Below are 24,561 nucleotides of genomic sequence, written 5' to 3'. Positions count from 1 at the left end.
ACGGTAGGAAACGACAGGTAAAAATAAATGCTCTTTGCCAGAAATTCACTGTACTTCAATATAAAGTGTGTTTTACTTTATATTACAAAGCTGACACAGGTCACTTGTGGTCCATTCAGAATGGATCCGCAACCCACTTTTGGACCACGACCCACCAGTTGCGTACCACTGTCTTGAGTTACCAGGTCAGGATTTCTGGAACGAGCAAACCACATAAGATAGCATAGAATTTGTAGTTTCTAATGGATATTCTGTAAGTATTTGCCACGTCATGAATTACCAGTTGAATCAGATGTTCTCATAATATTCAGTGCCATCATCTGTCTGTGTCTGACACAGGAATATACCTTATTGAATTCGATGAAATCTCTTGAAGGCAAGGTGGCCCTTTTTGGCATTTGTTTCCAGACATGCCTTTATTTGTGTGATGGCATTTACCTCATCTGGCATTTCTGTTGTTTGTCAATGATCTCTCCAAGACTCCTGCCTGAAAGAGTTGTCTCAGTGCAGTGATGACAGCAAGACGGAAAAACAAATGTACCTCAAAATAAAAATGTAAATATGGTTTCCCCATTCGCAAATGTTAGCTGTCTCTTCCACGAGTTGACTCCGTGGCAATTGATGCCAAGGTTTCGTATCCAGGAGATATCTGCAGAAAAGTTACACAGGTGTAAGTGAAGCATGGCGAGACGGCACGCTCAGGACTTTCAAAAATGTGTACAATGCTGTGGGTGTAGTTCAGATAGCATGTCCGGCCTGGATTGGTTTCACCAAGCTGTGACAATTCCAGAGGTGGTAGAGTTCAAACACATAGGAGGGGAAAAAGGTGGGAGACTTATGGTCGTCACTTTGGATGGTTTTCCCATAGATGAGGCAGACGTTCAGACATATGTCCCCAAGAAAGCCTTATAAATCTGAGAGCATGTCCAACATTTATAGCTGAGGATGCCCAGTCACATAACCACCTGTCAAAACGTGTCTCACTCTTTCTTTTGATCTTCCTCTCTTATCTCCTTCTCCTGCTACATTCTTTGTATTATTCTGCTCTCTATTTTTTGAAAACTTTCTTTACTTTGGGATTCTTTGCGAGGAGGAGGAGGAGGAGGTCTAAAGCTGTGTAATCTGTGATTGATAGCACACAGGCAGAGGAGACCAACATAAGAGGAAGAGCACAAATTTATTTTCCATTTTAAATAAAGATGGAAAAGCGGGGGAAACTGCCAAGGGTATTCATTTGATCTGAACGGAACTTCAATAAAACAAATTCCTTCGACAGCTATTTCAGCTCCTCACCGTGAGGCATTCCCCAAACAACCTTTTGTCTTCTGTCCTGACAGCCAGCAACTGTTATTTTAGTCCTTCTCCTCGACTCTCCATTAAATCAATATATAATATTACCAAGGACGAAATTTGGTAAGCCTGACCACATGAAGCAGATACTTCTCCGCGGCCGATGACAGATTCAGCCATTTGTCTCCTGTGTCTTTTACCCCGTCTTCTATACAAGGGTATTTAATTCCAACTATCACTTCACATTCATATCAGGACCAGAATCAGTGGAGCTGCCAAGTGTGACAGATGTAGAGAGAATTTGTCTTGGTGTTACTGCAGATGCTGTCTATATCTATGAATTACACCCGGCATTATTTTACACAAGTGCACTGAACATAGTGTTTCTCCCTTTAGCTCAGATCTGTGATAAACAAGAAACAAACTCAGAATTTAATGTGAATAAAAATACAGACTCTTTGCATGATAGAAAAGCAATGTCTTTATAAAGTTAGATGATATACACGGACACATACACAGAAGCTCTTACATGATATAACACTGCCCTCTAGTGGATAATGTGCTCAGCTGCTATAAAATCAAGCAAGGTAAACATTTTTCATATCTTTTAGGAAAAAGAGCAGAAAGAGCAAAGAGTTTTACGCAAAGTATCATTACAATAACACTGAATTTGTCATCCTGTTAGGCAGCCACTGTGGGTGTAGCATCCTCTTACGACAGACTGATCACAGTACGGATGCTAAAAATGAAAGAGGAAAAATTACAAGAATATAATTGTACATGTAAAGGTTAAAGGGGAGCTATGCCCATTTTCAATTCATACATGTTATTCCTATAGTCTAAGACAGTCCAAAAATATCAGTAAACATGATTAACTCCCTCTCAAATCCAAAAGCTGGAGTGCTGAAACCCAAATTTGTGACATCTTTAAGTATTAAATCTGGAGCTGCTCCATTGACACTTTCTGTTTCAGCACTGAGAACACTGCAATAAAAAAAATCTATATATATCATTTGGGTATAAAAAAGAAAACGTTATGTGTGTCCATAAAATCTGGCTCCCATTCACTGTGTATGGAGCAGCTCCAGACTTAATACCCTGTTACATGACAGGTTTTGAGACTTTTTGAACTTTCCTACGCCATGTAAATAACATTTATATTCCTAATTTAAAGGTCCAGTGTGTAGGGTTTAGGAGGACATATTGGCAGAAATGGAATATAATGTAATAGGTATGTTTTCGTTAGTGTGTCATCACCTGAAAAGAAGAATCATTGTGTTTTTGTTACCTCAGAATGAGCCAGTGGCATAAGGTAGTTGTGACGGGCCCCAGTGTACGCTATTGTGCACACATCGTCTCGTCACATAAACAGAGACTTGACATTGGATAACATCAAGATACATATAACCCAAGAATCATCATTGCATATCTGTATATCTCTCATATCTCTAATTTAATTGAACAATTTTATTAGCTTATTATAGTTTATGTAGAATCAGCATATAATTTGGCACTGTTTTTAATTTAACGAAAGTTCTTCTTTGAACTCGGGCATTTTTCCAAGGTAGCAGTCACTCATAAGGGCCAATTTTCCACCCAACACACTGTTGGAGGGCCCACTCTCTCTATGGGCCCCCCACCTCACGAGCCCCAGTGCAACCGCACAGCCTGCACTGCCTATATTTACAGCCCTAAAATTAGCCTTTTATAATAATAATTGTAATAATAATAAACTTAATTTATAGTGCTTCTCAAAACAAAGTTACAAAGTGTTTTACAGAAACAAAAAACGAGAGACGATAAAAAATAACAATAAAACCAGTTTCAAAGTTATGCAACACAGGACAACATTACATGAGAAAGTGTTAAATAGGTCAAATAAGACAAAATAAAATCAAAAAAACAATCAGTAAAATAATAGTTAAGACAATGCCTTTGTATATAAACCGGTTGTAAAAAGTGACTTAAGATAAAAGTGAGTTCAGGCTATTAACCCTGTGGAAGCACACTTCTAAAAGTGCACTTTTAAGAGGGATTTAAAAGAAGATATATCTACACAGGGAGCAGGTCCTCATCTATAAAAAAGTCAGTGTTGCACCACCATGTTTCTACAGTAGCCCAGAACAACAACGCCAAACATTGACTCTTGATAGAGCCCCTTTGAGCTGACCAGTGTCACAAAACCACAATTTTTTTAACATTAAACAGCTTTATTCAGTGTTTTACTGGCATGAATCACCAGGGGCCTCATTTATAAAGCTTGCTTACGCACAAAACGGGGCTTGAAAGTGGTGTCCGCCACTTCCCACGCAAAGGTTGTGATTTATAAAAATAAACTTGGCGGGAGAATATGCACACCTGTAAGCAAACTCTGAGTCATGCGTGCGCACATTTTGGAAGACACTGGGAAGTGGCGACGCAGACGGCGAGGTGGAGAAGTGGAGTCAGATTTTTATTTATGTCTCACACAAATTTAATGTCACGCTATATCCACCTTAGATCCCGTTACACTCATTTCATCAGCCCTACTTAGACATGTGTTGTTCATGACAAAACCGGCATGAAGAAACATGTTCACCTATTACACTTTCATCTTTGAATTGTATTTCAAATTACACGTTGTATTTTGGGACAGGGATACCACTGGTTCATGCTGTAATTCAGGCCGGGTGTGAGATCAGACTAATTGCCATAAACATATAAATACTGCGGTGACCCTCGTGTGTAATTGTGCAAGATGACACTGGCACATACTCCTTTTTGCCTCCACCTGTAATAAATGTGATTCTTTATGTCGCACATCAATGTCAAACATCCTCAAATTTAAAAGCAACACATTAACTACATGTTGGTAAAGGAGTAGAAATATTTGGATCAGACCACTTTTTTTTTTTTGTTCTGTCACTGTCTGTGCAGTCCCACAGACACAGCTGACAGCATCAGCAGCGCTGATGTGTTGCCACTTTTCTCGCTTTCTTTTATTGGTGGTCCCGCTGCTGTGGCCACCAAATAAAATCTGTCTTCAGTCCTCCACCTCCCGTTAAAGGGTCTCTAGCTCAGTCTCGGAGAAATTCCGTTTTTTGGTTCGTTTCTCACCTGTCGCCGTGACTCACACGAGAGACCACTTATTTATATGCAGATCGCATTCATGAGGTGATTTGCATGACCATTTATGGTTGAACTAGGGCGTGTAGAGGGCGGAATATGAGGCGGAGCTAGGTGCGCACAACTCCAGGAGGTCTGTGATTTATTAAGAGAACATTGCGTGCAAGTGTGCGTGTGCACGGTTTTATAAATCAGATTATTTTTTTGCGCACGCCATTTTCAGCTTTTGGGTGCACGTCAACTCTTAGTATGAATCCTAAGCACTCTTTTATAAATGAGGCCCCTGGTCCGTTTGAGGAAGAGACCTCTGCTGATGATTCAGCTCCCGGTAAAAACCTCCTGAACAATGAACGCTAGAGGAATTTTAACCAGGAGAAGTTTCAGCTGGTTGCAATATGCAGTCCTCACCACTAGATGCCACTAAATCCCCCTAAATCTTACACACTGGACCTTAAAGTAGGGTTCCCCTTTACTGTATTGTTGCCCCCCACCCCAATGTAAATCTCACTCACACTCTCACTCACACACTCTCACACACACACACACACACACACACACACGCACACACACGTCACAAATAAATAAGGTCTTACCTTGTCCCGGTTCTCATATATTCAAAGGCCACATTAATTTCTTTCAGAGGGAGGGTGTGGGTGATAAACTCATCCAGCTTCAGCTTTTTGTTCATGTAGGCATCCACCAGTTTAGGCACATCGTCCACACTCTTCCAGCCTATGGAAGAGGACATCAGAACTGAGTCCTCAAGAACTACAAAATAGCGATCTTTCATGAGCCCCTGAGAAAGGCACTTTTCCTCTTCATCTTTTCTTGTAATCGCACATTTTTTTGGCCTCAAGAATTCCCCTCCTTTGGATACTTTTATGATGTTAGATATATTAGATGTTCAGTGCATATCAGATGTTTGCTGCAACCTGCCTCAATGAACAATGATACACTGAATTACTCAATATCTCTGTCATTCTAATTACCATGTATTGTTGCTGAACCATTACAGAAGCCCATTTTTTACATGGCCTGATAACTTGTTTTAATTTCACCTCCAAAATAAGTCCCCTTCAAAGTGCGTCCCATCAGGATCTTTTCAACCACGACTTCCATGGCTTCCGTCTCTGACCACCCAACGATGACACAGGTGCCCCAGGCGTCTGTTGTAGACTCAAGCGCAGCGCTCTGGAGCAACACAAAGCATCAGTTGTCTTAATACACAAATGTACACAATGTGATTAAACTAGAATGTAAAGACATGACAATTACACAACAGCAAATTATGTAAGTGAAAGATTGTGTAATTTCTTAACAAACCTATGTGCACATACTGCATTACACACCTACTCTGTGGTGACACTGTACAGACGTCCTACTGCACTTGTAGGAATCAAATATTAAAATGTTTCTGAACACATCAAGAAACCCACCATAATAGCTGTACTTCCAACACACTCCAGAGCGTAGTCCACCCCTCCTTCCGTCATCTCCACCACTACCTCCTGGATGGGCTTTTCATGATCTTTGGGGTTGACACAATCAGTGGCTCCAAACTTTTTCGCTATCTCAAACTTGTCAGGGTTGACGTCCACCGCGATGATCCTTTTCGCCTCAGCAGCCTGGCAGCCCATGATGGCCGCCAGTCCGACAGCTCCGAGTCCAAACACGGCACATGAGGAATCCTTTTCAACCTGGATGCACACCATTTAGGAGTCGGTCAACCGACGGCTGTCTGAGAGACATCTGATGAGATCACTTCATCAAGTTCACTGCCAACTTTCATACAGAGCAGTTTGTCTTCTTTCTTCAAAACAAACCCATCATACACTTTTTTTTCTTTTCTTTTTCGCTTCAATTGGCCCATTTTATTCTCATACATATAGGTATAGATTTCTGGGGTGACGCAGGGGACACATCTTCCTCAATATTTAGAATATGCGCATGTGTCCCCCCTGATGGAAACACGAAAGTAGCAGAGGACTTTTATTTTAACAAAATTAGAGACATTTACACCATAAACTGATGCAAAAAAATCACCAGACCCCCACCCCCTGATTCAATGTTTAGATGAAACCTACCCCTTGACAATGTGGAGAAGTCAAGCAAGCCCTTAACAGTTTGTATGCATCAGGTCTTACCTTTTCTGTGTCAGCTTATGGTGTATATCTACGCCTATGTCAATGCAAGGCAGCTTTGACATAGGTGTAGATTTTGGGGACACATCTCCCTCAATATTTACATGTGCATTTGTCTCCCTGATTAAAACCATTAAAGTAGCAGAGGACTTTTATTTTGAATAAATTAAAGGCATTTACACCATAAACTGCTGCAGAAAGAGCAAGACCTGATGCATACAAATTAAGGGCTTGTTTGACTCCTCCACACTTGCGTGTCGTTCCCCCCTTAATGTGGAAATGAAACCTATGCCCTTGCTTATTATGTTTTTAAGCTGTATTTGCTTTTATTATTGTTTGTAATAGATTTGCATAGCTTGATTTAAAAACAACACATGCTCTACATATAAAAATATGAGTAAAACTTTATTTTACGATCCCCTTGCTTAAAGGATAACTTCGCCATTTTTCAACGTGGTCCCTCTTTCCCTGTGTAAACTGATCAAAGACACTGATATGAACAACAACTTTTTAATTGCTCCTGTATTATGGGAGCTGCAGTGGAGGCACGCGGGGCAACTAAACATTGTCACTGTATGTCCATTAAAAGTGGTTATTTTTACCACCGAGTGGCTCCGATTGTTATCTTGATTATCTGGAGTTACTCTTTATCTTTCACTTGATCCGGTCTGTTTGTTATTGCCTCGTTAAGTGGAGGCCTGCTCTGAAATATCACGAGATGTCACAGAAAGACAACAGTGGAAATGTGTGTGGGTCCTGCAGAGAGTAGGTATTTTGCAGTAGACATAGTTTAGTGTGAAGACATATAGTGTCATGGATGATTATTCACCTGATTTCAATCTTGTGGATGAGGCTTTTGAATTTGATTGCCGCCGGTATTTATGTGAGCTGGAGTATACGCACGAAGAGTGGACTGCTTAGCGAGGCAATAACAAACAGATCAAGTGAAAGGGAAAGAGACACTTCAGAGACTTCAAATAAAAATCTGAGCCACTCAGACATACAGTGATGGTGCTCAACTATCCCGTGTGCTTCCACTGCAGCTCATCCCGTGGCTGCTGGCTGTTGCCAGCTTGCTCAATACTGAACCAGTTTTAAACATTGTTGTTCACAACAGTCTCTTTGACCGGTTTACACGGGGAAATAGGGTCCAAGTTGAGAAATGCCGGAGTCATCCTTTAAATTTTCTATTAGCTTGAGTATTTTGAAAGAACTGATTCTTATCAGGCGTGCAAGACTGCTTTGCCATTATTCTAGTTTTATTCACACTTCCACTTTGTTTTGCCACTGAGCAGTGCTGTCTGCGCAATATTAAAAACAAGTTTGATCATTTTCTTTATTTTGAGGGAACTGTCTGCAAACCTTTATATTTTCTACAGACCTTTAATCTTTTCTACAAAACTTCCTTTGTGTGGTATTTGGAGCAGAATATTGGATTAATGAATTTTTTTTAACCCAGAAAGTCCACTTATGTGGCGCTCATGTTATTTACTGACATCTAGTGGGGAAAATAAGTAACTACAGCCCTGCAACATACTGGTAACCTCATCGGGCAGCAATTTAGGAACATGTCAAATTCAAATTGCAACAAAGATGTTTTCCTTCATATAATAAATCCATTTTGTTATAATAGGCTAAACTGTTTATAAATTACATCTTTGTAAATTCATAGCATCCATGTAATTCTAAGCACAGACAGGACTCTGTCACACAGCACAGGTTCGCATCAGAGACGGTGAGAATTCAAAGTATGATTTGAACTGAGTGTACACAGCAGATCTGTATCCTCTTACCTGGGCTGCATTAACAGCAGCACCATAACCGGTGGAGACTCCACAGCCCAGCAGACACACTTTGTCCAGCGGTGCATCACTTCTTATCTTCGCAAGTGAGGTGTCGATAACCACAGTGTACTGGGAGAAGGAACTGACGCCGAGGAACTGGTAGACCTGCTGCCCCTTGCAAGAAATCCTGCTTGTGCCATCAGCCAGGACACCCACTTGTGTGTATGACCTAAAAGACACAAAAAAGGAAGCAATGACTCAGTGAAATGCCATGACAACACTGGTGACTTGTGTGGGTAAACATGTGATGACTTATTTATCACCAGTTCTTCCTGCAGTGATTGGTTTTAGGACTCCGACATCGATCACAATCCCCACACTGTGGCAGAAAAAGAGGAATAACTTTGTCGCCTGCCAACAAAAGACAAAGCAGACAAACCACATCAGCCACAGTTAAATGTCATGTCATGCTAGGTCATGTTAGGTCATGTCGGCTTGTTTGTTGTGAGCTGTACAGCTTACCCGGTGAGAATTTGGTGACTCCAGGACCGACACTCTCCACTATCCCTGCTGCTTCGTGGCCGAGAACCAATGGGAACGGTCTGAACTTCATCCCTCTTCCAGCCTCGTACAGGTATTCCCAGTCTGTGTGGCACACGCCTGTGGCAACAACCTGCACAAACAGGTGTGGTGCTGACTCGTGTGACAGTCTCAGGATGTAATATTCATATCAACAAGATGCAAAATGATACAGAGGAAGTTGAATGCACATGTTTCCTGTCAGCATCAGGGGCCTGTGTGATGATCAGAGTCAAAACAAGAAATAACATCTGCATGAAGCTTGGTTTATTTATCACTGTGAGAAGTTGTTGTTCCTATTAGTCATGTTAATCCGGATAAAATCTAACACCACTGCCAACTGTTAACACTGGAACCTTTGCTGTGTGAGTGTCCACATTCACAACCAAATTTGGATATTTTCCCTGCGTGGCAGACAAGCTTGCGATGAGCAGCTGACCTGGATGCGGACTTCGTGCTCTTTAGGTGGGGCCACGTCCACATCCTCAATGGACACAGGCTTCCCAGGCTCCCATGCCACAGCTGCTTTGCATTTAATCACCTTAGGGAGAAATAAAAAACATATGTATGTTGTTTGGTTGGCGGTTACATCGTGTTCATCAGCCCGTCTCAAATGAAAAGTCACTTGGGTGGGGCAGCTGTGTCTGTCATGAGAGTGTAATCCTACTTTAACATAGGTGAGGCACAAAATGGGGTAACATCAAACTCAACCAGTTTCCAGAATAAAGACACCAGTACACAATACAATAATAACCAGTTTATACTTGTTATGTATCGTAAAGGAGGATTATTTTCTTACCTGACCTGTTGTCGACATAGTTGAGTGATGTTTAATAATTAAATTCCCTGCATTTGAACAAAATAATCACATTAACAGAGTGTTCACACATGCGCACATCAGCTAGTCTAACAGAAATAACTTTGGGATTGTATTATCTGTATAATGAAGTCCGTAAATTCATACTGACCGTGTTTCTTATCTTTGGCTTGTGGATGAGTCAATCAGCTGACCGCCTACTCCTTTAAATATGCATACGAGGACGCGAATGGATCGTGTTTTACTTACATGACTTTACGAGACTTCCCGACAGTGGTGAAGAGCTTTACGGCAGCCCTCAGCCACACGTGTTGTCATCGCATGGAAGTCACTCGGAGTAAATAGCAGCTGCAAGCCGATAAACTTTGTGAGTAATGTGCTTTAAGTGTGTGTAGATAATGTTACAGACTTTTAAAGAAGGTTACACGTTGAAGTGAAAACATAATGTTTTGGTTTGTGGCGGAAATGCGGCTGAATTGTGGAGTTTTAATGACGAAAGTGAGCTAGCATGTTAGCTAGCAGTTATGTAGTGCTGCTGAATTCACAGTTAGCTCGTTGAATGGATACTACCCAGTTAAAGCTGAAATCTTTAATTTCCAAATGAACAATAGATGCACTTTTTATAACTGTGAAAAGGAAACGATTGAATATATGGGTTTGTAGTTTGTTTTCATGCCACTTCTTTTTGGGTCAAAACACGTTAAAAAGATGTCAACAAGGATAGATACTCATTTTTAACAATCCCAATTTCACGGCTGATCGAAGGCACTTAATTACTTTATTATTATTTTATCAAAATGCTTTATTCAAAAAAGTAATGTGGCTTAAAACGGCAGTTCCTAACTAGTGGGTCCTGGTCCAAAAGTGGGTCGCTAATCCATTCTGAATGGACCGGAAGTGACTCGCAAATGTGTCAAGTTTGTTGAAAACACACTTTGTTTTTAAGTACAGTGAAATTCTGACATATGATTTATATTAAGAAGTACCTTTTCCAGCTGTAAAGTTGCACAACAGTTAAAAAATGCAGGGAGAAGAAAGAAACCAGCTGGGTCTGTGAAACAGACGGCATGAAGCTGAAATGTTTAGATCAGTAGTTCCCAGCTGGTGGGTCCAGGTCCAAAAGTGGGATGCATGTACAGATGCACTGATCCAGATTTTTCAGTTTTGATACCAATCCCGATGCTGTGGCTTTGAGTATCAGCCGATACCCGATACTGATCCAATACCATGGTTGACCTAAAAAGCTATATACCTTTACATGTAAAACAGAAAAGACTAGAGGCATCAGGCATTGATGACTACATAGTTCTTTCCTAAGATAAAATGAAACAAGATGAAACAGATTAATGCAATGATGAACTATTTATTTTTTACAAAAATAAACAATTGTGCAACAGCAGTTGAAATAGTGTGAAATACCTCCACACAGCAGATTCTCTCCTTCGCTCCATGACGTATGACGTGGCTTGCATCGCAATAGATTTAAAGGGAAAGGATCATCTCAGGTATAGGTTGCATTTTCCAATACCCGATCCATCTATTTTGATGATATCGGGGCGATATTCGATTCAGATATCGGAGCGGTGCATCCCTAGTTGCAGGTCCATTCTGAATTGACTGCAAGTAACTTGCATATGTCAAGTTTGTGAAAAAGAAATTTAATTAAGTACAGTGAATTTCCGGCACAGAGCTTTTATTTTGAAGTGCTGTTTCCTGCTGTAGAATGAGTGACTAACGGACAGCTACTTAACAGAGACAGCTAACTAGCTCCACAACTGGCCAAACACAAGTATGATGTTGAATATATTAAACTGTGTGGACCTTGAGCTAATGACAAAGGAGAAATTTGGACCCCATGTCAGGAACGATTGGGAACCACTGGCTTAAAAGGCCACTGTCCTTTTTATATATTTCTAGATACTGATTTTAAAACATGACCACTGTTAAAAATTTAACACTCAAAAATTGTAAAATGGCAAAAACCACTACATTATTTAGATCAGTGGTTCCCAACTGGTCCAGTCTTAGGGCTGCTGGGAAACTTAGGGCAACAGAAAAGTTTTATCTTGGGTGCGTCTGCACTGATGATGGTCAAGGACTGAAACGTTTGCTGCTGTTTTTTAATCATTTATCAGTCAATTATTTTTTGCACTGTGAGCAGCCTTTTTTTGGGCACAAATGTTCTGACTAAATTGAAATTTTTTTTTATTTTATTTTTTTGTTGTGGCTGTCCAGCTCAATTGAACTGGTGTGCAGGTATTTCTCCTGCCATCCCTCCCCACTGGTCCAGCCACAGGGTCCAGATTTCTCCCTAGTCATTACTACAAGGTCCACACAGTTTAATTCATTCAGCGTCATACTTGTGTGTGGCCATGCCCTCGAGCTAGTTTGCTGTCTCTGTTAAATAGCTGTCCATTAGGTGCTCACTCAACAGCAGGAAACGGCACTTTAAAATAAAAGCTCTGTGCGGGAAATTCTCTGTACTTCAAAATAAATTTTCTTTTGTACAAACTTGACACGTTTGTGAGTCACTTGCGGTCCTTTCAGAATTGACCTGGACCCACTAGTTGGGGACCACTGATTTTAAACATTTCATATCATTGTTAAGCAGACCCTGCAGGTTTTTGTTTTCGTCGTTTCATACTTTTCCCCGCATTTTTTTATTTGTTGTGCAACAAAATTTATTTTTTCAATTATTTTATAATCCGAAATATATTTTCTACAACTTTTATAATGAAAATCTGGAATGTGCATCCTCCATGTATCTAATGTATTCAATAAAGGTCGGAGACAAACAAGCAACCATGCTAAATTTTACTAATTATGATTTGTCATGTTTTTTGTTCTGACTTGTTTTCTCTCATTTTGTGTTTCTCACAGAGGGTTTGAAGAAAAATGTCTTACAGAGGAGGTGGTGGACGAGGAGGCAGAGGAGGTGGATTTAACCGAGGTGGAGGATTCAGAGGAGGAGGAGGAAGAGGTGGTGGATTTGGACGTGGTGGCGGCAGAGGCGGTTTTAATAGACAACAAGACTACGGTCCTCCAGAATATGTCGTCGGTAAGATCATAAAACCAGAACTGCTGAAAAGATGTTGCAGAAGCTGACAGCCTGTAAATGTCCCAAACTGTCGGGTCCAGCGCTGGTATTAGCTCTTAGCACTAAACACTAAGCCATCACACACTTTGAATGACATCACCTGAATCATGAGAGTCGATGTCATCAGAAAGTTGCCATAATTAGTTTTCAACTTTTAAATACCGTGTGTGTCAACATCAGCGTTTGGACAGAATGATGTAGAAGTTCCTGGAAAGCAAGAAACGCATGCAAGTGACTGTGCAGTCATGCAGTCATCTTAGCGTTTTCTGAAAGCTGTAAAACACTTGGCAATCTTCCATATCTCAACAGTTGCAAACTTTTGGAAGTCATATAAAGGACTCATAAAGTCGACCAAAGGCGGATGTTGATACTGGGCCTGGGTACAGTTTTTGCCTCCAGCTAACACTTGTTTATTGTTTCTGTGCAGCACTGGGAGAGTTTATGCATCCATGTGAAGACGACATTGTGTGCAAGTGTACGACAGAGGAAAACAAAGTTCCCTACTTCAACGCCCCAGTGTACCTGGAAAACAAGGAGCAGATCGGGAAGGTGGATGAGATTTTTGGCCAGCTCCGGGACTTTGTATCCTTTCTGTTGTTCTTATTTCAGCCTCTGACCCTCTGAAACAACCTGAAGTGGAAAAATGCAAATATCAGCCTCCCTCTGTGGGTTAAATATCATTGATTAATATCATTGTGGTGCTCAAAATCCTGTTAATTCCTTAACTTATCCTTGCAGTATTTTTCAGTCAAACTTTCTGAAAACATGAAGGCGTCTTCATTTAAGAAAATGCAGAAGGTATAAAATTTGTTTTTACATATTAAAGTAGTGCATTTGCATACTGAAAAGCATTTCAGTGCCTTTGTGTGTTACACTGTTTTGTAATTTGCAATGTCTTTTAGTTTTATATAGATCCAATGAAGCTCCTCCCGCTGCAGAGATTCCTCCCCAGGCCGCCAGGAGAGAAGGGTCCACCAAGAGGAGGCCGAGGTGGTAGAGGTGGAGGAAGAGGTGGTGGTCGTGGAGGTGAGGCATCCAAACTGTGTCTCATTTTAATTAATCCTGTCTCCTATTGTTGATGAATGTGCAGCTCCCGACACAGTTTTTCCCACTTGGACGCTCATGCTGTGATTATCTGTCAGTCAGACTTGCTGTGGCTTTAAAGTGTGCTTCCTTTGTGTCTGTTCAGAGCACGGCTTGTACGAGTGGTTTGATTAATTCTGTTATTGTTTCAGGCGGTTTCCGAGGGGGCCGCGGTGGAGGATTTGGAGGCGGCCGCGGCGGAGGATTTGGAGGTGGACGAGGTGGAGGAGGAGGTTTCAGAGGAAGAGGTGGAGGAGGACGAGGATTCAGAGGTTTGCCCTTTTTTCAGTGTTTGCATTCTCAAATTATACTTGTCTTCCCTGGTGTGAAGGTAACACTTTTTTTGGCTCTTCATTGTAGGTGGGAGATGATCTGACAGCGATGGTGTGATGGTCTCATGCCTGTCCTGTGCTACACAAGCAAGAAGGCTGTGCCACTGCCTGGCCTGTTGGACTCAGAGTATGGACATTGCCTCTGTTCAGAGAACTTGAATGGATTTTCCCTTTTTTGTTCTATTTTTGTACCAGTTTTGAAATATGATGGATGATTTTTATTTAAAAGGTTCTCATGTATGCCTGTGTGTTACATAACAGGGACCTTTCAGCCTGTCAGGGAGAGTTACTCTGTCCCTTTGAACATTCACAAACCTCTGTGTATTCATCTCCTCCGATGTGGCGATTCGGGAAAATATGTGGGGAAATCAGAATTTATATGCTGTTAGTTAAAACATTTTAATACCCATAAGTTGTAAAATCTTGAGCAGAATGTTGTCACATTTTTGTTGAAGGCCTTGATTAAAAGGTGCTTTGTAGCTGTGTCTCTGTTTTATTTTTTTAGGTCTTAATAGGAGAAGAGGTGAGGGGAGGTGGGGAATAAGAAAAAAAGGTTTATCCAGGTGTCTAAATGTAGCTAGAAAATATTTCTCCCTGCATGTGTCTTACTACTACTTGTTGATTCATTGTGAGGTTTGGCCATTACTGTGCAGAACTCCACACTGACACCACAAGGTTTCACATACATCTGCTGCGGAGGTACAGTTTGAAAGCCAATCATCGTACAAAGTGGATACTTGAAAACCTATAGTGGACATCTGTATACTGGTTTCAGTGAATTATGAGACATTTTGTGTCCCGTAGTTAGACTTGTAAAAATGAAAAGTATATAAATATTCATAGATTATGACAATATGAGGGAAAAGCAGTAGATATCATTTTAGGTTCTTTTTTTAAACAAGGTTATTCAACAAAATATTAATTATCATGATATCTGTATTGACATCAACAAAATTAAGCTAATTTTTACTTTATTATACAAATCAATACCGTCACCAACCCACATATAGTATAGTGAGAAATTCTGATGAATTGGTGATGTTGCGTTACACTTACTGTAAAACTTAAATCAAAACCCTAATGTTGGTTCATATGCCTTACACCAGGGGTAGGCAACCTGGGGCTCCAAAGCCAGATGCTGCTCTGCAGTGGCTCCCTGTGGCTTTGACATAAAATTATCTGGAAGTGAATCATGTTTATTTTTTAACATCCAGATTTTCATTTGTCATTGTTGTAGGCCTAAAGTGATTATTACATTTTACCATTATAAAAACATGTAGCCTATACATTGAATTAAAAAATCTCTCAACAGGCATCATACATCTACTACCTGGTTCCTTATCCCCTAAATTTTAGCAGTGGCTAGCCCTGAGTCTCTCTATCAAGGCTAGCTATAGATTCAAAATCCAAAAAAGGAAATGTTTTGGATAAAAAAAGAGGGTTTAATAGTGTGTGGACAGATTCATTTGCTTTCACCAGCAACACTACAAAGCTTAAGTACTAAATAATTATAAATAGTAAATTGCAGAGTAACCACCTCGTAGTAAATCATATTAATGAATGCTCATTTAGACCTGTTCCTAATTTTGAGGGGCTAATTTAGTCTTTATAGGGTGTTAGCTTTTATCTAAATATGTTTTGCAGCTTTAGACAGATTTTTTTTAAAATTTTATTTGGCCAATAATGCCGCTTTTATCAGTAAAGGTTGTCCACCCCTACCCTAAATGAAAGAAAGAAAAATATTTTGATATATTTTCCAACTGTTATTGTGGTACTTTGTTGAACAAAAATAAATGTTACAGACATAATAGAAACTACATATTGTCAGAAAGATATAAGACAGACTGAGATTGAACAATAAGGACATAAACAAAACAGCATTTTTAAAATCTTCAGACAAATAGCTGGTTATCATTGTTGTATGGTGAATTCTCTATTCTTGTTTTACATGTTCAAGAGACTAAAGTAAACCGAAAACATCCACCAAAAAGAATGAATTAAAGGTGCAATTTGGCAAATTAAGATCTGTGTATATAAATGTACTTGTTTCAAATTATTTTCAATAACAAGTGCAAGCATCAAATATTATAATATACAAGTCAAATATAAAATATTGGTACCAAAACAATACCACAAGGGGCAACACACAATGAAAGTGCAAGGCAGAACATCTCTTTGTCTGTAAAAAATAATTATTTGGACAGAATTGTCCTTAAGTCCATGTTATGTGTCCAGAAACAGGATCATGAGGGGTTTTTATCAACCGTTAGTGAAACTGTTTTCTCCACTGCGCCTGCGCCATGCTTTCGTCACGCATGCTCGTCTCTGATTGGTCCCGGCGGTAACTCATTTACGGCCGCGCGCCTCCCGCCCCTCCTTCTCGTGCTGGAGGAAGCAACATGGAGACAGCTGGAAAAGTGAGTACATTTCCCACAAAATACGCTATGAACATTTTAAAATGCATGATTACCATTTTAACTGTGACTTTTTAAGTTGCATAACTGTCGTTTGTAGCGTAAAAAAGAGACATTCTGTCAGCCGGCGTGCACGCGCTCACGTAGGTTGAATGAACAAGTACAAAGAATCTGTTTCATTAACGTTACTTAACAGGGATCTTTGGTCAGTCAGTCGCCACTGGTCAGCTGCATGATGCTGCAATGCTTGACCCCAGAGATATTCTGAGTAGTTAGGTTTGATGGCAGCAAGTTTCAGTCACCTCTCACTCAGTTAGCAACAGAAATATGAAATAGCTGAGAAGCTACACTGGGTTAATGTGTTAGAGGAGACAGTGCAACAGAGGCAAAGTACACTGCAGCTAACTCGACCTGTCACACACACTGTAGAGCCTCTGTCATGGCTGCAGTCACTCAGTTACTGAAAAAAAATACTGTACTTTCTCCTTAGGTCATTAAGTGCAAGGCAGCTGTTTCCTGGGAACCTGGGAAACCTCTGACCATCGAGGAGGTGGAGGTAGCACCACCCAAGGCCCATGAAGTCCGCATCAAGGTAAACAGAACCAGGGTTGGAAATTAGCACAAGCTGGTAAGGTTTGCAAGTGGCTGCTAGATTTGTTTTGTTCACCAGCCAGGTAACCAATGATAATCTACAGAGTGGCTACTAGATTTTGGACTCCACCCCCACATTGGCAGGTGGACAAAAAAGTTAATTTCCAGCCCTGAACAGAACTATTGCATGGCTCACATGAATGCACCTCATGTGTCTAGCTTTTGTATTTTAAAGAGACCACCCTACCTTGGAGAAATCACACTGATCGCTAATTTAGTCTGGATCTTCTGAAGTGGAGTTAAATGAGGCACTTCTCCATAGTCTGATTTACACACAGTAGATGTCTGTTGGCATGCCCTCAGTTTGGGGAAGCAGCAACATAACGTACTGTAACATAGCAGTATGTTATCTTTAGCTAACGCTTCAATAACATTACAAGGTTAGTATTACTCCTCTTATATGTAGTATGTCCCAGATGCAGACATGTATGCAATATGCTAACGTCACTAAGGTTACTTTAATACTTCTCTATAAAGTTTATCTCAAATTATGGAAGTTAACTTTATTAGTGTTCAGTCAGATTGCTGGTGTTGATGGACATATGTCGCATCCTCTGGCTCCCCGTCACTCCTCCACATCTCCACCCTCTCGTCCAAATATTTGCATGTCTGGCTCCAGAATCCAAGATCCAAGATGCCAAACTCGAGGCTTCAAAACGGCAGTCCACAAACCAATGGGTACTGTCACGGTGGCTACATCCACAATTTTTACAGTCTATGGGAAGCAGACAGGAGTATTGACACAGAAGCTAAGCTATGTACTGCTGCCGTAAAATGTATTTACCCACCTAAAAGATCCATCAACAGTTTAAATGTATGTTATATTAAGTATATTTTCACCACTTTACCGTGCCACAGACAGCCTGTTTTGATGGGGAAGCTGTTAACTGCTTCATCTCCCCATCTATGTTCTTGTCAAAGCCGCCAGACTCCATTGACATAAACAGTAATTTTAGCTCACCCAACACGAGAGCTGCTAATCTGCTTATGCCTCTGTCAGTAAGTTTGTTTTTATTATTGTGTGATTTTGGTGAATCCGAACAAACCCTTTTAAAAGCTCTCACAGTAACACAAATAAAATGACAGATCAAGGCGGCGGTGGACCAGCAGCTCCTATGTTCAGCAATGTTAAACAACTGTTTTTCTCAATGGAGTCTGGCTTTGACGAGAGTGATATAATGGCTTCAGTTTCCTGTCGGAAATCGCTGACTGTGGCAGGGCAAAGCAGTAAAAGTATTCTTTCTAGGTATTGTGAACACTCAGTCTGATACTGATTTTTTTTTTTAGGTAGATAAAATATGTTTCGTTGCTGGCCTGTCCTTAGCTTCCATCGCATGCTGAATGACCTCGACTGTATGTAATACACTGATGATATAGACCTCATGCAACCCCCACTTCAAAAGATCCAAACTATCCCTTTAACCTAGACATTATATAATTAAGATCATGTTAATATCAGGCCTTAAGTCTTTTATGTTCTTCTGTTGCATCTAGCAGCTTTATCTGACATAAATTTTAAATGACACTGTGCCTCTCAGCTCTTTGCAACAGGGGTGTGTCATACAGATGCCTACACTCTGAGCGGCAGTGACCCCGAGGGACTTTTCCCTGTCATCTTGGGACACGAGGGTGCTGGAACGGTTGAGAGCGTTGGTGAGGGTGTCACCAAATTCAAGCCAGGTAAAGAGCTGCCAGGCATCATATTGACATTTGCTGGAAATCCGTGTCTTTCTTTGACTTATAATTATTCAAAATTCTTTCCCACCAAGGTGATACTGTCATCCCGCTGTATGTGCCTCAGTGTGGTGAATGCAAATTCTGCAAAAATCCCAAGACCAACCTTTGCCAGAAAATCAGGTAATGCTGTCTGACTCATTAATGCAACACTGACTTGGTGAAGATTGTCTGGTTTTAGTTATAAAACTGAATTTTTCATCGCAGAATAGTTGAACCCACAGCCCCAGGTGCATCACCTCAGGGCAACCAACCAGCCAAGCCCCGCATTGAAGTACAGAGCTATTGAGTTTCATCATACATACATGAAAAGAAAGAATTTTTCTCTGTGCTTCCACCCTGCAGAGTAACCCAGGGCCAGGGTCTGCTCCCCGACAAGACCTCGCGCTTCACTTGCAAGGGAAAGCAAGTGTTTCACTTCATGGGGACCAGCACCTTCTCGGAGTACACCGTAGTGGCCGACATCTCTCTGGCTAAGGTGAACGACAAGGCTCCCATGGATAAAGTGTGCCTTCTTGGATGTGGCATTTCTACAGGTTATGGCGCTGCTCTCAACACCGCCAAGGTGGGTGTCACAGACAGTAGACCACACTACAAAAGCATTTGTGCATGAGTTTGTTTTATTGAGTCTAAGGCAGATAACTGTTGTCACATTTTATTGTTTAAAGCTCGTTATGCAGAACAAGCTTGTGTCGCCCAAAGGATACAATGAGCAGAGACTCTAAAATGGGTCAGCCTTATTAATGATGCAGATTTTATGTGAATGTGATTTGTTGCCAAGGGGATCTGCTTCCAAGTTGTTGTTGTTGTTTAGCATATTTTCATAGTGACATAATTTTGAACAAAAAACAGTCTGTTTTTGACGTGTTCACAATTAATTAGAAAATTAAAAATCATTTATTGGAATGTGAACAGAAAGCATGACATCAGACCCTACAGACATGAGAGTTGTCCCCTTTTTTGATCCCTAGCACTTGCATACATTGAAAAATAGAAATTGCAGTAAAGCGCAATATAACATGCAACAAAACCCAGCTCTGATATGTGTGTAATTAAATGTGATGAGCCAAAAGATAGAGTAGATTTGTTACATGCAAACTTATTCAGTGATATTTGAATTCTCACATTGCTATTCTTCGTCATGCACTCTCAGGTTGAGCCTGGGTCCACATGCGCTGTATTTGGCCTCGGAGCTGTCGGCTTGGCTGTTATTATGGGCTGCAAGGTTGCTGGGGCAACCAGGATCATTGGTGTGGACATCAACCCTGCAAAGTTCGACAAAGCCAAGGAGTTTGGAGCCACTGAGTTTGTGAACCCGAAAGACCACAGCAGGCCCATCCAGGAGGTGCTGGTGGAGATGACTGACGGGGGCGTGGACTATTCGTTTGAGTGCATTGGAAATGTGCAAATCATGGTGAGACGCATATCAAAAATTGTAATAAATAAACTGTGTTAATCTGTTATCCCAGTTGGTCTGTAGATGTACATAGTCTTCACTGTACTCCACAGGTCACACATGTTTATGAAACAGTTTTCATAAGTTGGCAACTCATAAAAAATGACCATTTTCCATTTCCTTGTTTCAGAGATCTGCTCTGGAGGCGTGCCACAAAGGCTGGGGTGAGAGTGTCATCATCGGCGTAGCCGGAGCTGGTCAGGAAATCTCGACCAGACCGTTCCAGCTGGTGACAGGCCGAGTGTGGAGGGGCACCGCCTTTGGAGGTGACTGACTGTGTTAGATAATTACTTGGTATGATGAATGTAATGTGGTCTGGCTACTGTTCAAGCTTTCTGCGAGTTCAAAGTCTGTTGCATATTTTACGGGTAATTAGCATTTTTTTAGCACTCACTTTATCAGGCGAAAAGTTTAGGGTTAAACTTAGTTTCAAATATTGAGGATGAAAAATGACTAAAGTATAAATCAATAAATTGATAAATGAATGAATGAATTTATAAATTAATACAGGAATAAATAAATATGGAAATAAATAATTAAGTGTGTAAATAACAGGGATCAATATACAGTACAGGCCAAAAGTTTGGACACACCTTCTCATTCAATGCGTTTTCTTTATTTTCATGACTATTTACATTGTAGATTCTCACTGAAGGCATCAAAACTATGAATGAACACATGTGGAGTTATGTACTTAACAAAAAAAGGTGAAATAACTGAAAACATGTTTTATATTCTAGTTTCTTCAAAATAGCCACCCTTTGCTCTGATTACTGCTTTGCACACTCTTGGCATTCTCTCCATGAGCTTCAAGAGGTAGTCACCTGAAATGGTTTTCCAACAGTCTTGAAGGAGTTCCCAGAGGTGTTTAGCACTTGTTGGCCCCTTTGCCTTCACTCTGCGGTCCAGCTCACCCCAAACCATCTCGATTGGGTTCAGGTCCGGTGACTGTGGAGGCCAGGTCATCTGCCGCAGCACTCCATCACTCTCCTTCTTGGTCAAATAGCCCTTACACAGCCTGGAGGTGTGTTTGGGGTCATTGTCCTGTTGAAAAATAAATGATCGTCCAACTAAACGCAAACCGGATGGGATGGCATGTCGCTGCAGGATGCTGTGGTAGCCATGCTGGTTCAGTGTGCCTTCAATTTTGAATAAATCCCCAACAGTGTCACCAGCAAAACACCCCCACACCATCACACCTCCTCCTCCATGCTTCACAGTGGGAACCAGGCATGTGGAATCCATCCGTTCACCTTTTCTGCGTCTCACAAAGACACGGCGGTTGGAACCAAAGATCTCAAATTTGAACTCATCAGACCAAAGCAAAGATTTCCACTAGTCTAATGTCCATTCCTTGTGTTTCTTGGCCCAAACAAATCTCTTCTGCTTGTTGCCTCTCCTTAGCAGTGGTTTCCTAGCAGCTATTTGACCATGAAGGCCTGATTCGTGCAGTCTCCTCTTAACAGTTGTTCTAGAGATGGGTCTGCCGCTAGAACTCTGTGTGGCATTCATCTGGTCTCTGATCTGAGCTGCTGTTAACTTGCGATTTCTGAGGCTGGTGACTCGGATGAACTTATCCTCAGAAGCAGAGGTGACTCTTGGTCTTCCTTTCCTGGGTCGGTCCTCATGTGTGCCAGTTTCGTTGTAGCGCTTGATGGTTTTTGCGACTCCACTTGGGGACACATTTAAAGTTTTTGCAATTTTCCGGACTGACTGACCTTCATTTCTTAAAGTAATGATGGCCACTCGTTTTTCTTTAGTTAGCTGATTGGTTCTTGCCATAATATGAATTTTAACAGTTGTCCAATAGGGCTGTCGGCTGTGTATTAACCTGACTTCTGCACAACACAACTGATGGTCCCAACCCCATTGATAAAGCAAGAAATTCCACTAATTAACTCTGATAAGGCACACCTGTGAAGTGGAAACCATTTCAGGTGACTACCTCTTGAAGCTCATCGAGAGAATGCCAAGAGTGTACAAAGCAGTAATCAGAGCAAAGGGTGGCTATTTTGAAGAAACTAGAATATAAAACATGTTTTCAGTTATTTCACCTTTTTTTGTTAAGTACATAACTCCACATGTGTTCATTCATAGTTTTGATGCCTTCAGTGAGAATCTACAATGTAAATAGTCATGAAAATAAAGAAAACGCATTGAATGAGAAGGTGTGTCCAAACTTTTGGCCTGTACTGTAAATATGAAAATAAATACAGAAATAAATGAACAACAAATACATACAGAAAAAAAATTGTAATTACGGAAATAAATACAGAAATAAATTTAAAAAAAAATAGTAAATGCTGAAATAAATGAATGCATTAATGAAAAAAAATTAGTTGATGAGATATAAATAATTAAATGTCCTAAATATATTTAATTTTTGTTCACCTGCCTGCATTTATCAATTTATTTATTTCTGTCTGTATATTAATGAGGCAGAAGGTCTTTATGCATTTTTTTCTGTATTTAGCATTTATTTATTCTTATGTATTTTTATATATTATTTACTAATTAATTTATTTCCATATTTATTTATGTATCTCTTTATTCATTCTGATATTTGTTTATACATTTTATTTATTAATGCTGAAGCCACTTTTTGTCCACCATAATTAACTGGCGCTAAAGTTTCCTTTCTATAATTTGACTCAAAAAAAAAAAGTTCAGCATGTAATCTTCTGTAGTTTTATTATAACTTCAGGTATTTTTGTTGTTCTACCAAATAAAGTTTGATCCGCCATTTATTATTTATTTTTTTAGTTGGGGAATAATTGCCTTGCCCGAGGCCCTTTGGTGAAACATTAGCTCTATTTTGTTTAATTTTGGCTAAATGAAAATCCCAGTGATGAAAGTGGTTTTGATTTTCACCTCCAGGGTGGAAGAGTGTGGAGAGCGTTCCTAAACTGGTGGAAGACTACATGAATAAGAAGTTGAAGGTGGATGAGTTTGTGACCCACACTCTGCCGTTTGACAAGATCAACGAGGGATTTGACCTCATGCACGCTGGGAAGAGGTGCGGACTGATAATTTATGCACTCAGTGGATAAAAAAGTGTTGCTTTGACTTTTTTTATTTTCTGCTGCTCTGTTGACTCTAGTTTTTTTTTTAGTATCCGAACCTAATTGTGTTGTTTTCCTCACTGCAGTATCCGCACAGTGCTGACCTTCTGAAGTGCCTGAAACACAGACGTCCTTCACATCCGGCCTTTAAACAATCTCCTTCCATAGTTGCAGCACTTATTTTCTCTGCACTTGTTTTGCTTTCAGTATTAACAACAGAACACACAATTAAAATGGAAAAAGGTGTCATTAATTTTTTTTGAAAATTAATTTATTCTCTGCGTTTCCTTTTGATGCTCACTTACAGACTGATGTGATGTAAAAGAAAATGTTACATTCATACATAAAGTCATGTGGCTGCTGCTCTTACTAAGAATAGTCAACAATGAGTCTTTCAGCTTGATTTAGTCACTCCTCTGAGAGTTCATAGTGTGAAAACAGCAGTTATTCATGCTACTTAACAGTTAGGGTACACAGCCCCACATTCATACTAAGTACTCATTATGTAACACAATTTACACAGAAAAAAACTTCCTTTGTGCTGAATCTCACAATAAAATACACACATAAGAACTTGTTTTACATATGGTAATATTTAAAAAGTCAGAAAATGTACCTAAATATAGTCTACATTGATTTCTTTGTAAGGTCATCACAGTTTCTGAGAGAGCATACCACAGCCTGATAGGACCACAGGCTTCATCCTGAGTAAAAGATAATATTAATCACACATGATGTATCTGCTGTTCATGTGTGAACCTCATGACTGTTTATCACCCACAGGAACATGGTTTATCACTGCTCGTTTCCACTAAGCCTGCACGTTGTAAAATATATGTATGAAATTTATGGCCACAGTAAACAAAGCATATAACGTGCTCCAACAGAGGTGATAAACAGACTGAGAATGATGCTGGGTTCACTGTGTGTTTTTGCCATATAACCTCAAAGTGCAGTACAATAAGCATCAAGGTTTCATTTGCAAACATTTCTTAACGCTGCCTGCACTCTTAACG

At 40.3% G+C, this 24,561-nt stretch overlaps 3 protein-coding genes across 3 annotated transcripts; 2 read left to right on the top strand and 1 right to left on the bottom strand.

Annotated features, from left to right (window-relative positions):
• Nucleotides 1-1,750: 1,750 nt before the first annotated feature.
• On the bottom strand, nt 1,751-9,977 carry LOC117260478 (alcohol dehydrogenase class-3-like). Its single transcript, XM_033632424.2, has 10 exons — nt 9,868-9,977; nt 9,699-9,745; nt 9,339-9,440; nt 8,843-8,993; nt 8,644-8,731; nt 8,330-8,549; nt 5,832-6,092; nt 5,454-5,586; nt 4,989-5,127; nt 1,751-2,029 (listed from the first exon to the last, which is right to left on the bottom strand). Exons 2-10 carry the CDS (start codon nt 9,714-9,716, stop codon nt 2,002-2,004), a joined length of 1,140 nt encoding a protein of 379 aa, XP_033488315.1. The 5' UTR covers nt 9,717-9,745; nt 9,868-9,977; the 3' UTR covers nt 1,751-2,001.
• Nucleotides 9,930-14,707, top strand: gar1 (GAR1 homolog, ribonucleoprotein). Its single transcript, XM_033632426.2, has 7 exons — nt 9,930-10,083; nt 12,597-12,774; nt 13,241-13,395; nt 13,552-13,611; nt 13,716-13,839; nt 14,049-14,168; nt 14,257-14,707. Exons 2-7 carry the CDS (start codon nt 12,612-12,614, stop codon nt 14,265-14,267), a joined length of 633 nt encoding a protein of 210 aa, XP_033488317.1. The 5' UTR covers nt 9,930-10,083; nt 12,597-12,611; the 3' UTR covers nt 14,268-14,707.
• Nucleotides 14,708-16,573: 1,866 nt separating this feature from the next.
• On the top strand, nt 16,574-24,123 carry LOC117261005 (alcohol dehydrogenase class-3). Its single transcript, XM_033633180.2, has 9 exons — nt 16,574-16,645; nt 17,133-17,234; nt 18,832-18,973; nt 19,063-19,150; nt 19,373-19,592; nt 20,181-20,441; nt 20,614-20,749; nt 23,361-23,499; nt 23,632-24,123. Exons 1-9 carry the CDS (start codon nt 16,628-16,630, stop codon nt 23,654-23,656), a joined length of 1,131 nt encoding a protein of 376 aa, XP_033489071.1. The 5' UTR covers nt 16,574-16,627; the 3' UTR covers nt 23,657-24,123.
• Nucleotides 24,124-24,561: the final 438 nt, after the last annotated feature.

The sequence above is a fragment of the Epinephelus lanceolatus genome, chromosome 7 (assembly GCF_041903045.1).
Source record: "Epinephelus lanceolatus isolate andai-2023 chromosome 7, ASM4190304v1, whole genome shotgun sequence".
Taxonomy (NCBI): Eukaryota; Metazoa; Chordata; class Actinopteri; order Perciformes; family Serranidae; genus Epinephelus; species Epinephelus lanceolatus.
Note: the sequence above shows the minus strand (reverse complement) of the source record. Positions and strands in the feature narration are given on the sequence as shown.